The sequence below is a fragment of the Apis dorsata genome, unplaced genomic scaffold (genome assembly GCF_000469605.1).
Source record: "Apis dorsata unplaced genomic scaffold, Apis dorsata 1.3 scaffold_221, whole genome shotgun sequence".
NCBI lineage: Eukaryota > Metazoa > Arthropoda > Insecta > Hymenoptera > Apidae > Apis > Apis dorsata.
Genome location: NW_006263503.1, coordinates 203096 through 216613, shown reverse-complemented (window position 1 = coordinate 216613; position 13518 = coordinate 203096). Strand labels below are relative to the sequence as shown.

Genomic DNA, 13518 nt, shown 5'->3' with positions numbered 1-13518 from the left:
TCCATTATGGACTCTCAAAAAATTCCAATTCATTGTAATTATTACAAATTTTCAAAATTTTCTCTTTGAATAAAGAGATTCTGTTATAACTCTTATTATTAAATTTTCAAACTTTCTCTGGATAACTTTGATCTACTACTCTCAAAAAATTCTAATCCATTGTATAACTATTATTACAAAATTTTCTTCTTAGATAACTCTGATCCATTATGGACTGTCAAAAAAATTCGAAAGAATTCTAGAAAAAGATCCATTGTAACTTTTATTACAAATATTACTCACAACTAATTCTCCTTATTTAAAACACGGATGTATAATAAATATTTTGAAAAGGAATCGAGGAATGAAATTTTTCGGCCACTTTGGTTCAATCCCGGATGAATCGACGTAAATTACGCGAAAGTGCCGCGTGCCCGTAAATTACCAGTGCGACAAAGAATGGCAACGCTTCGTTGAACGGCCGAAAAATCGTTGGCGGCTCTCCTCTTTAACACAGGAGGGGTCCGCGCAACAACAGATGCAACGATGCAACTTGCAATAATTAATTGCGCCCCCGCGGTCACAATGGCGATAGGGAGAGGGAGAGAGAGGGAAAGAGAGTGAGAGAGCCGGTGGGGTGGCTGGCGCGCATTATTCCGCCACGGAAAAAAATCCCACGAACGAGGCGCGCTGTCCGATCGCTGGTTTCTTATCGTTCGGCCGTGTTACGCGAACCAGAACGGATATTATGGAATTCGTTTGGTGCCCACGCTTAATTAAGGCTCCGCTTTCTTCCCCGACAAAAGGATCTTCCGCATTTTCAGATTCGCCAAGAAATTTATATTCTCGGTTATATTCTCAGACATTCTACCACTTTCGTTAGAATTCTGTAAAATTGTGTGAATCAATTTTTTTTTTAATTGAAAGCGTCTAAAGTGTATATAGTATTTTTTAAAAACCAAGAAAAAAAAAGAGAATGATAAAAAAAATGACGATAAGACGAATTAATATAAAATGAAAGAAATTTCCGTCTACGTTCCATTTTTTAAAATGCAAAGTTTCCACTCGGCGAGGAGAGTCTCGAAATTCTTGGAAGAAATATTATTTCGTAATAAAAAGAGAAAAAAAATTCGGCGAAATTTCTGGATCGACGTGGAACTTGGAACGAGGAGGAGAAGGTGGTGGAGGAGCGCGCACCATCTTCGCCCCTGCTACGGGATATGTAAATTATACATGTAAATATAGCGAGGCAACCGAGCCGAAAAAGATCGAACGGCGAGATATTGAGATACGTGTTGGCGATCCGCACACTTTCGCCTCTTCCTTTCGTCGATTTTATGCGATCGAACGCTCCTGGTTAAAAGTCGCCGGATATTTGTTGACTTTAAACGCATAAATTTATCGATCTATTAACCTATTAACTGTGTACGTACTCACCGTTCCTTCATTTTTCCTCCACACAATTTGTAATATTTTTAAAACGCAGCTAACAGATTAATAGTTCAAATTTGTAAACTTGTTTCTTTCGTCTATATTAATCGTAAAATCGTATATCTAATATAATTGCGTATTTTCGTATAAACATATATTTATATTAGTATCGTTAAAATGTAAAGATTTGCTTACAAATAACGTGAACGCGTCGCGTTGCAATCCCAACGTTCATTTGTATTGTGCGAGTGTCCGGTGACTTATGGACGGGAGTGTCTACGCCCGAATACCTTTGTCGTCGCTCCGCCACCGAAAAATGTTCTTATCCCCGCGTGCGCGCATACCGCCAACCCGCTAATTCCTATGCATTTTTCGCATTACCGGTGAAATCACGGCAGCGTTCCTCGTTGCCCGAGGAGAGTTCCCACAATGGAAAAATGTTAAGTGGAATGAAACCCTCCTGCCCGGTTAAATTGTTCATCGACTGGTTTCGTCGTATCGCGTGTCGTTTCGTTTGAAAATTTATCCGATGTGGAGGACCGAGGAATTTCGATCGATCGTCTTCGATGGATTTCCCATTCTTTCGCGTTGTGAGAGAGATTAACGCGAGCTATGATGAAATTAAGTAATATCAAGATTTGTATGAACAGATTATAAAACTTTCACATTTTTACGCTCTATACGTGTTTGAGAGACTCGGGAAGAAAGACAAATAACAAAGTCTTTGATTTAAAAGAATCGAAAAAGGATAAATTGAAAAGTATCAGAAGAGATATTAAAATTAAAAAATTTCCTGCATAAATGAAACTTATGAATAATATGTAAATTGTTTGCACTTATCTTGGAAAAGAATCTCGCGTAATTTTTCTAACGAGCCTCTCATTCATAGATGTGGAAGTTTATCGATATAATTTATGAATAAAGAGCGGCGCAAAAATTGTGATTAACCATGTTGAAACTCGTAAGGTTGCGTAAGGATTTCTTACCGATCGATTAAAATCAGATGCATCGTTACGAAACGACAGGAAATATAACGGAAATACACGTCAGATAATTTAAAAAAGTTGAGAGAATGGAAAGAGCGTGATGGTAATCACGCCAATGATATATTAAGATTTTGTTACATGAACAACGTTCCTGACAGAAACGCACGATTTCTATTTTTGTGATGTGATGTTTCTTGCCACTAATGTAATATAAATCTAGCCGATTTTAAAGATAATGTATAAAAATTCACTTGATGCGTGAAATATTTTATAATTGTAAAGAGAAAAGAAAGTTTGCTTATATGGTGTAATTAATGTTAATTATAGACATGAAACGGTGCTAAGAATGAATTGTCATACTTGTAATTGGATATTTTGTAATTTATATATTGTTGTTCTTTAACAAGATTAGAAAAGATGTTGAAATCGACGTTCGTTGTTATTTACGCGTGCAAAAATATTGAGCGAGTGAACGCAAATAAAAAAAGATTTCCACTATTTTTTGATAATTCTACAGTGCAACAAAGTATTAAGTTTAGAATAACTATGAATACAAATTGTATATAACATTGTAAATTGTAAAGAAATTATTTTATTTTCATATATATAATCGTGAAATGCTTGTGTACATGAATGGATATTCTGTGCGCAATTAAGTCAATTATTGTGACCAATTTTTAAAGGCATTGCACTTTTTGTATGTAAGAAAATGTACAGTGAATAAAGACAAATTTCATATCTATGAGCTTTATCGATTAATACGTTATTTTCTATTTTATCATTTATTTTATTATCTCAATCGAATCAATCGTAAAAGAAAATTGTGAATCTTGGAATTTTTAAAAATAACACTAAATAAAATATATACTATTTTTATGGAACGATTATGCAAAGAAACTATCCTTTTTTTTCATTTTTTAGAATCTTATGAATATGTTATATATAAAATAAACAAGAAGTATTCAAGAGTATAATATCATAATAAGAATAGTAGATGGGAAGATTTCAATAAAAATATTGAAATCAACGTTATTTTCAGAATGCTGCAAATGAAACTCGCAAATGAAAAAAAATAACAAAAAAAGAATAGAAATAGAATAAGAATTGATTATAGTACGCCATCTCTTGTCCAAAATATCCAAAAAATCTTTTTAAAAGAGGTTAAAAGATGGCACGAGTTTTCAATTCTTATCTCACTTTATTCATTTTTAAAGAAGTGTCTTTGGTCTTCAAGAGATGGCGCTAACAGTCCTTACCCTATTTTGTTTTTCAAACAAATATTTTTTTTTACTTGCTCTCTTTGTCTATGTTGAGTCATTTGCGGTACTACAAAGATGATGCTAATTTCACAATTTTTCTTTGTTCTATAATAATCTTATCTTTCTTTGTTCTAAAATAGAATAATATTTTTTTTGTTTATATATCCTTAAAATTAATAATAATAAAATTAATAATAATATTAATAATAATAAAATTATCTTTCACAAAGATATTTTTCGCTATTGAAGAATTTCATTCATTTTATTATAAATAGAATAAAATTTTGCTATATATATACTTCCTTTTTTTATATTTATATAAATATTTTTAAATATTTACAAATTCCCGCCGGATAATAATCCAGCGTAGGTGGCATTAGTACATTCAAATGGATAGAGTGGCGCGAGAAACATGTGTGGTCGAGCAGCTTGGTAAATAATTTTATCGTATAATTTCAATAATTAATTCATAATACAAAAATATCATAATCCTCTAATAATAGAAAACTTACTAATAATTTCACAGTTCTTTAAATCCAGATAGTTTATGTCGCGCTTGTGATTACAAGGATGCAACTGGCAAACGACGCACAACATCATGGACCAAAACTGACATCGAATATATTCCATCTACTAATATCGGACCTAAAGATGCTCTTCCTTGCATTATTTCCGGCTTACACTTTGGCAAAGAGGACGAACAAGTTCTTTGTGCTATGATGTGGAGTATGATTCCCCCTTGGCACGAGGTCGGTATTTACAAGATTAAATTAAATGATATTTCATGAATACGCTCACTGTAATTATCAGTTTAATTTCGACAAATTGACACAAAAAATATTTATTCAAATGTAAACATATTTATTATATTTTCTTGTTTGATAACAATAATTGATAATTTAGGGAAAAAAATTTTTTTTAATTTTTAGGGAGATTACAGAAAACATAATTTGTCAACACATAACGCGCGTTTAGAAAATATTAAAACTTCCAAATTATACGGAACACCACTTCGTAAAGGACAAAGATGCATTGTGCTTTGTGAAGGTTATTATGAATGGAAAGCTGGAAAAACCAAAAAAGAATCTAAACAACCATATTATATTTATGCTACTCAAGAGAAAGGAGTAAGAGCGGATGATTCTTCGACATGGAAAGATGAATGGTCTGAAGAAACTGGTTGGAAAGGATTTAAACTTTTAAAGATGGCAGGAATTTTTAATACGTTTAAAACTGGAGAAGTAATTCAATGTATTAAGTATCTTTAGAATATATATAGTATATCTTTAGAATATAAATATACAACTATAGAAATAAATTATATTTTAGGGAAAAATAATATACAGTTGTACAATAATTACAACTGAATCAAATAGTATACTTTCTTGGTTACATAATCGTGTACCCATTTTTTTAAACAAAGAACAAGATTCACAGGTAAGAAAATGAATATTATGCATATTGAAAAAAATTTCTTTTATTTTATTTATATTATATATAAATGTTTTTCAAGATAAATTAATATTACAATGGATTTATTTATTTATTTCTTTTTTTTGTTACAGATTTGGTTGAATGAAAAATTGACAATAGATGAAGTTGTTGACAAATTAAATAAATTAACATTAACAGATGGTGATTTAAATTGGCATACAGTCTCAACTCTTGTAAACAATGTATTATGTAAAAATGAAGATTGCAGAAAAGAAAAAAAGCCCATGTATGTATATAAATGTATATAAAACAGTACAATTAACTTTTCTCTATTCGAATTATGACCTTTTAATCCTGTCAAGTGACATGCTAGACTATTGATTTACTAATTCTATTATGTACAGTGAAAAGAAAAAAAACAACTCTAGTAGTTTTATGGCTTCTTGGTTGAAGAAAGGGTCTACAGAATCAGCTAAGAGAAAAAGTACGGAAACTGAAAAAAATGACAATGTAATGTCAAAAATTGCAAAGGAAAAATAATTTTATCCATAATTACAAATAAGATCACTTACAAAAGTATAAACTTTACTTTTTTTTAATTGTAAATATCAATGTTAAAATATTTATTTAAATTATATATTTTCTTTTTATTTTTATATTTTATAAAACAATAATTTTTCTTTGTAATAGTATTTGTATTTTTTGTCATACATAATGAATAGAAAAAAAAATCATAAAATAAGATTTTCTCTTTTTAATTTATAATAGTGAAATATAATGTGTAATTATTTATAATCAATATTTATATAAAATTAAAGCACAATTCTGTAAACATTAGTACTAAAAATAAAATAATATATATATTTTAAGCATAACCTTTTGTTTTTCTATATTTTGAACACAAACATTAATAAAAAAAACAAAGCTTACTTGCGAAATATTAATTTCAAAAAATATTTAATCTTATTGGTCTTATTTACTACAAATTTATAATAAATTTATTTATAATAAAATAAAGAATTTATAAGAGTATACAATTCATTGTATAATAAATTAAGTCTATTTCGAATATATAGTTCAGTATATAATAAATTAAGTCTATTTCATACATAAATATTTTTATAAAATATTTTCAAAAATATTTTTTAAAAATTTATTTGAGAAAACGAAATTCTATTTGGCGCTCATTAAAACGCATGCGTAGATTACTACAATATGGCGACGATCATTGCCCCGATTTCATTTAGTAGTAACAAAGAAAAAGAGAGAAAAAGAAAGAGATAGAAAATCCGATTTTCTAAAGATGTCAGCACGATAGCTCTTATTTCGCGCTGGTAGCAGTGGAGGTGAAGGCGATCGGTGGTGGTTGAGTTCGCGAGTGGTGCAGTGTGTACGATAGAGAGCGAAGGTGTACCTACGTCTGAAGAGTTGTGCTGACACGTTTTCGTCTCCCGTGCGGCGGGGGCTGCCCTTCGCAAGAATCCGCGTCACGCATGGCACCGCTCCGTGCCTGAGACGCCTTTTTCTCGGAGACAGAGAGAGCAAGATCGTGCGCGGCCGGGGCCCAGCCTCTTCGCGTGCTTCGTCTCGTTTTGCCGTTTTCGAGCGCCGGAGAGACCGAGTCGCGAACGAGCCGACAGAATGACCAGCCAAGAGACGTGCGAGCAAGGGATTAGTAATGTAGAAACTGAATATCTTGAGATCAATTCGAAAGGAGCCTGGGCGATTCTCTATCAGGTAAAGATCGCCACTTCCTCTCCTTCTTCTTCCGTTTTTACGTCTTTTCTTCCGGTTTCCGCGAGAAACGCCAATTCTATCCATGAATGTCAATCTTTTTAATAGCCAGTAATCTAAACTGCATCGTAAAATTGTTTTCCGCTAACACGGCTATTAATTGCTGATGATGCACAAGTTATGAAATCTTGTTCAATCTCGTTTAACGATGTTTATTTGCCAATTGAAAATCATATAGGTATCAACACGTTATCATCTGTCGCGAAATCTCATCGTACGCTTGTGAATTTTTAACGGTCTTTCGTACTCGTGAATGAGAAACCTGTATAGCACTATATATATCACATGTCTGTTATCAAGTTTTGATTTATTTATCTTATGGACCCATTCTTGATCGCATACAACTTCCTTCGTGATTTTCGTCATTCCGGAAATGTGCTCGATTAATTTAAGTTTTACGAATAAATTAAATTTATTGTACATCGATATAATTCAATACAATAACAAATCTAGGAATTTATTCTTTATTGCATGCTTCCTAACATTCGTTTTTCTGCCGATATTTACAATGCATGAATTGTTCTCAATTCCCTGACCTATCTGTTTATTTTCTTGGAAAGTAATTTTCACAGAAAGATTATTAAATATTGCATGAATTGTGCACAATTTTATTATCAAGGTCAAATATCTTGATTCAAAAAATATATACTATATATTTGATATTGTGATTTATATAAGTGAAATAAGATATTTTTTAACAAATATTAAACATTATTTTTTTCCCTAGACAAATGAAAATTATTTTAAAATTTAAATTATGTTTTTCCTTTTATATGATATCATATAATTATAAAAGAGAATATTATTTTTACAGCATATACGTAATGAATGCAGCAATTTTACATACACATGCAATGAATCAAAGAAGCCACAAAACAAAAATTTGAATCGTTACAGAGATGTTTTACCATATGATCATAGTAGAATTGTTCTTAAAAAAGGCCCATGTGATTATATCAATGCTAATCTCATACAGGTAGATATTGTATCAAGATATTTAATTCTAATAAAAAAAAAAAAATATAATAACAAAATTATTTTTATTATAGGTAGATCATGCCCGTAGACAATATATTCTTACTCAAGGACCATTGGAAAATACTGCTGGCCATTTCTGGTTAATGATATGGGAGCAAAATTCTAAAGCTGTGTTAATGTTAAATAAAATAATCGAAAAAAATCATGTTAAGTGTTATCAGTATTGGCCTCTTGGCGAATCCATGATTAATACAATGATATTTCCGGATGTTGGTATGAAAATAAAATATATCAGTAAAACAGAATCATCGGATTATACAACTAGAATATTAAAGTATGAAAATAATTAAGAATTAAATTATAAATATTTTTATATATTCAATATATTTGAATAAATATATATATAATTTATTATTTTACAGGTTAACTGATTTGGAAACAAAAGAAAGTAGAGAAATATTACATTTTCATTATACCACTTGGCCAGATTTTGGTGTTCCACAAAGTCCTACAGCTTTTTTAAATTTTTTAACAGATGTTAGGCAATCAGGAACATTAGATCAAAATGTTGGCCCTCCTGTGGTACATTGTTCTGCAGGAATTGGAAGATCGGGAACATTTTGTTTAGTTGATACCTGTCTTGTTTTGGTAAATATTATTTATATTAAAGAAAAAATTTAAAAATTACAGAGAAGAGATTGCTTTTTTATTATAGATTGAAGAAAATGGATTGAATTCAGTAAATATTAGAGATATATTAATAGAAATGAGAAGATCTAGAATGGGTTTAATTCAAACACCAGATCAATTAAGATTTTCATATGCTGCTATCATTGAAGGAGCAAAACAATTGCCATGCAATAACGTGGTAACTAATACCAATTCACAGTGGTACAATGTTATTAGTTTTTCCTTTCTGAATTAACCTATTGTTTGTTGTATGTCCCATGTAAATATTTATCTTTGTATAGCACATGATTGTTTTTATAATATAAATTAATTCTAATAATATTGTGCTACTGTGGTTCATTGCAATTCCTAACTGTTACTAACTACTGTGATATTTACAGAATATTAATAATGAAATAGTGTCAAATCATTATGATGTGGTAAGTAATATTAGTAATTCTTCAAATGAAGAGGAAGATGAACCACCTCCTTTGCCACCTCCAAGAGGTGAATCCTTAACACGTAGCATGATGGCAGATTTAACTTCGAGTACAATATCAAGAAATGGTATGTGAATGATGAATTGAATGATTAAAGTAATTTACAAAATATAATTTTTTTATTTAATATCAGATGAATTAACTGGACCACCTGATAAACCATTGCCTAGAGAACCATCAATTCAAACAGAGACATCCATTACCAATCTACAAACTGGTGTAAACTCTACAGTAATCACAAACAATATACATGAACAGAATTCCGACGGTGTTGTAGTGCCTAATGATAATGCCAGTGACGGTGAAAACTCTATACAAACAATTAGTCCTCCGTCCAGTCCAGATATGTAAGTTATTCGAAAAAAAAAATGTATTTATATTATCTATAATGTATTTGTAATATCTTTCTTTTTTCATTTAATACTTATTTTATGTAAATAGGAAAAATGAAATACGTCATCGTAATAAAGAGAAGAAAGAACGCTTGGCAGCACAAGTACGAGAGATGAAACGTCGTCAAAAAGAGACTGAAGAATGGCAGAAGCTCAAGAGGTCATTATTTAAACCTCTTACAATAGGCATAGGCGCTGCAATTGTTGGTGGGGGTATTATAGCAATATGTGGCTATTTGTACATGCGTGGTTAGGATACAATTGTTTTTCTGTCACACATGTATATGGACAATCGAGATGTCAGTGATATTAGGTGATTCGCACATTCAAGAATAGTTACTTTCACTATGAAATATTTAAAAGCTCTATTGCACATGTCATTAATTGCCGTTTTGAAAAAATAATTAATCAGGGAGAAGCATTTAGTGTTATATAACTCGAAATAATAACACACGCAATCGTTGTGAGACGTTGTATCAATAAGGAATTATCAATTAATTCAAAAATGAGGAACACATACCAATTATCAAAGAAACGTTAAAGAGAAGTAACTTATTCTAATGAAGTGCATTTTATAAAAGACATTGTTGCACGATAAAGAAGTGAAAGGAAAGAAGAAAAAAAGATCAGAAAGTTAATGAGAACGAAATGAGAACGAAAGAAAAGGAAAAAACCTTCGATTTGTATTTTTATATTGTGATTCACTCAATGAATATGTATAACATACTAGAAGGTATACATTCTTTGAAAAATCATTTCGTTAGGTTTTAAAAGCTGCATTTCACACTTAATAGATCTTTCCGTATTCGTGTTTCCGGTATTAGAAATGGAATAAGAAATATGTTGAGTTAGATTTTTACTTCGTGATTATTTTCTGCCTCAAATAGGAGTAAAGAGTATCTTTTTAATTGTTTGATAACTCTAATCATTAAATGTGTATCCTATGTCCTATGAATTAGGAAGGAAGAAAAACACGTGTAAAGATCTAAAACAAGTAAATGTATTCTTATTCGCATATTGTAATAATTGTAGATTCACGTAAAATAGATAGATTATACATGAAATGGGTGCATGATGTTCCAATAAGTAAAATCGATTTACTTTTTAAAAGTAATAATTAATAATAGAGGCAATCAAAAGTATTAATTTCCTCTTTTTTTATTTCTTACAATTTTTAAATAAATTTAGATTTCTTTAATTTAATTAATTTTATTACAGTCAATTTTAACAATTACAGTTTAAAGAATTTTCAATTATTAACCTTCTATATAAATTAGATTCATTAATAGCAATTTATCCAGAGTATCAAAATTATTCATTTAAAATTTATAAGTACCCAATCATCTTGCTAGAATCTAATTATATCGTAATAGTCGTAGAGAAATATTAACGAACTTTGCAATTATAATATACTATGTAAATGTTTTTTTTATGAATAACTTACCCATTAAAGTAAAGTCCATTCATCTATAAAATATTCATGACAAAAAGTGAAGTCATATTAAAAATTAGCATAAACTATATACCTGTGAAATATCATGATCCATTCTTACATGGCAGTTCAATGTTTATTTAGAGTCATCGATTTCGTTCGAAACTTGTTCCTGGGATTATAAGTAAAGAAAAAAGATAAATTTTCTTGACTTTCTCTTTTTCTTGAAGAAACGCGTCATTGAGATATTTCGTTTAACATGGCAAATTGTGCCTTCGATATTGTGTGTATTTCGTAAAAATAATTCACGCAATTGCGTAAAATATTCGTAATCGTTTATAACATGAATCATTTTGTACTTGAAGTAGTCGAGGAAATTTTTTACATAAAAACACACGTCTGGTATACGGAAAATCGACAATTAATAAATTTCGTGTGATACCGAAATAATTAGCAGCGACGTAAGAATATTTCGACTAACGAAACTTGCTACGGTGCTTATCATGTGCTATTTTGAAATATTTTTGTGTTTTTCATTTCATGTGATGAAACTATCGATATAGTGGGTGCCAAATAATGAAAAGCCAACAAAAATTTTGTACATAGAAATATCTGATATTCTTATAAATCAGTTTTTGATATCCATACATTTGATATATACATCAATGTAAGCTATCGAAATAATATCTGATACTTGATTAACTAATTTTAAAAATTATGTATATATTCGAAGTAAAAAAAAAAATTACTGTAAACGATCCATTTAATCAAAAAATATTGATTGTCAAAAATTGATACTTTCTTTTATATTATGAAAACTAATATCAAAAACTGATTCGATCAGAATATATTTGAAATAACGAGCCGTATCATGGTTGCGTTAGTGAATTTTATTTATACACTTTTAACCCCTTATTGAAACGTTTCTCTCGCATTTTATTCATATCGAGTATTTGAATCTTAAAAATATTTAAACTTTAATAATTTTACTTAAAAAAAAAAAAAAAAAAAAAAAAAAAAAAAAAAAAAAAAAAAAGAAGAAGAAGAAACAGGGGGTTAAAAGAAACGCATCTTTCTAAAACACGAATTCTAACTGATTTGCTCAATGATAAACCGTTTAAAATACATTGAGCGTCGCGGAAAGACTGAGTACGTCTAATTGCTTCTAAGTGGAGAGGAAGTTTTTAAAAAAATGAAAAAAAAAAAAGAAATGAAAACGAAGAAATGAGTACGAAATATGTTTAGAAAAAGAAAAAAAAAAACCGTACTCTTAAACTGAGCTTCTATATAAGTGGTCACGATCATTCTTCAACTGCAGAAGAGTTACAGGATCGTGTTCTAAGATTTAAAAAAAAAAAAAAAAAAAAAAAAGGAAGGGGAAAGAAGCTGAAACAAGAGGCAAAGGTATAAATTAATTGCTCTCGATTCATCCTCTTTCCCAGAAAGAAAGCACGCGTGAACAAACGTATTTTGTACTTTTGTATTACGTCGGTAACCGTAAGATGTTTGGAATACGATCCCTGTGCGAAAAAATTATTTTCAAATACGCGTTTACATTCACCGTTTATGCGTTTAAGTGTTCGTTAACGATAATACATCGAACATATATATAGTCTTATATTATCTGTAGAGATGTCATCATGTTCCATTTGAAGCAATGTTAAAAAAAAAAAAAAACATGTTCAAAGTTGAATACAGTATTCTGTCGTCGGTATAGTTCATCTATGTGTATGCACCATTGTATATCTTGTTACCTGATTTTCGTCTAGAGTATATTCGTACGTTTATATTACCGTTAGGGAGATGTGTAAACCCAGACGCGTTTTCTTTCTTCTCTTTAACGATATTTAAAACACGCTCGAATGACATAACCTTCATAGGGTACGAGAATGGTGCGAAAACAGCTTTCTCAAAGCAAGGAGAACGGCACGTGTGTCAGCCTTTGTTTAAAACGATTACGATCGGACGTGAGATATGTTAGTGGTGTTCCTAGAGGAATGATAAATTTTAATATTTTTTTTTATATTTTTTTTCTTTTCTTTTTTTTAGAAACACGGTGAACGCGATCATTAAAGTCACAGTGAAAGTGTTCGACTCTTGTAATTAAAACTGTTTAAAGCTTCTAAGTGTTGATCAAATGTATACTTTTGGAAGATAATTTTCGGATGTGGATCACCGTTATAAAAAAGGTCTGAAAATAATAACAAAAAATTTTATTGTTTTTAAATAGTAATATCACTTTCTAGATTTCTCTGTAATTTTTGTTCAATAAATATTGAAATATTCGAGATATATCGTGATATCGCGTTAATTAAAAATGTTAATAACTCGAATTTTAATATAATTTAAACAAATAAAATGAAAGAAAACACGAGGAAGCTTGTAACAGTTACGTTACGACCGACGAGTTAATCAAAAAATGAAATTCATTTGAAGCTAATTTAATGTATTTCGTCATTAATCTCTTGCCTTAAAATGACTTATCATCATCATCATCAAATTTATGACACTCTAAAATTATTAATAATTCTAAATATCTGTCGCCATTTTTCTTTTACTTTTGACTTCTCGTGTTAAACTGGCGTCTCTCGATGAAATTAATAAGGCAAGAAATTAACGATTAACCGTGTTTCGCGCGTTCATTCAGAAATTTCATCGAATCAT

The 13518-nt window shown here is 30.1% G+C and overlaps 1 protein-coding gene across 1 annotated transcript; it reads left to right on the top strand.

Annotated features, from left to right (window-relative positions):
• The first annotated feature begins 3977 nt into the window (after positions 1 to 3977).
• On the top strand, positions 3978 to 10481 carry LOC102675822 (tyrosine-protein phosphatase non-receptor type 61F-like). Its single transcript, XM_006615351.2, has 14 exons — positions 3978 to 4087; positions 4182 to 4404; positions 4585 to 4896; positions 4985 to 5092; positions 5221 to 5375; positions 5494 to 5604; positions 6340 to 6368; positions 7696 to 7859; positions 7933 to 8195; positions 8284 to 8509; positions 8577 to 8729; positions 8932 to 9097; positions 9164 to 9377; positions 9472 to 10481. Exons 1-14 carry the CDS (start codon positions 4068 to 4070, stop codon positions 9674 to 9676), a joined length of 2349 nt encoding a protein of 782 aa, XP_006615414.1. The 5' UTR covers positions 3978 to 4067; the 3' UTR covers positions 9677 to 10481.
• Positions 10482 to 13518: the final 3037 nt, after the last annotated feature.

What these genes read in the sequence shown, in the direction of transcription:
- LOC102675822 (XM_006615351.2), top strand. Translation starts at nt 4,068, where the DNA reads ATGTGTGGTCGAGCAGCTTG. An exon ending in TGATTCCCCCTTGGCACGAG is followed by an intron (nt 4,405 to 4,584) that starts GTCGGTATTTAC and finishes TTTAATTTTTAG; the next exon opens with GGAGATTACAGAAAACATAA. An exon ending in AGAAAAGAAAAAAAGCCCAT is followed by an intron (nt 5,376 to 5,493) that starts GTATGTATATAA and finishes TATTATGTACAG; the next exon opens with TGAAAAGAAAAAAAACAACT.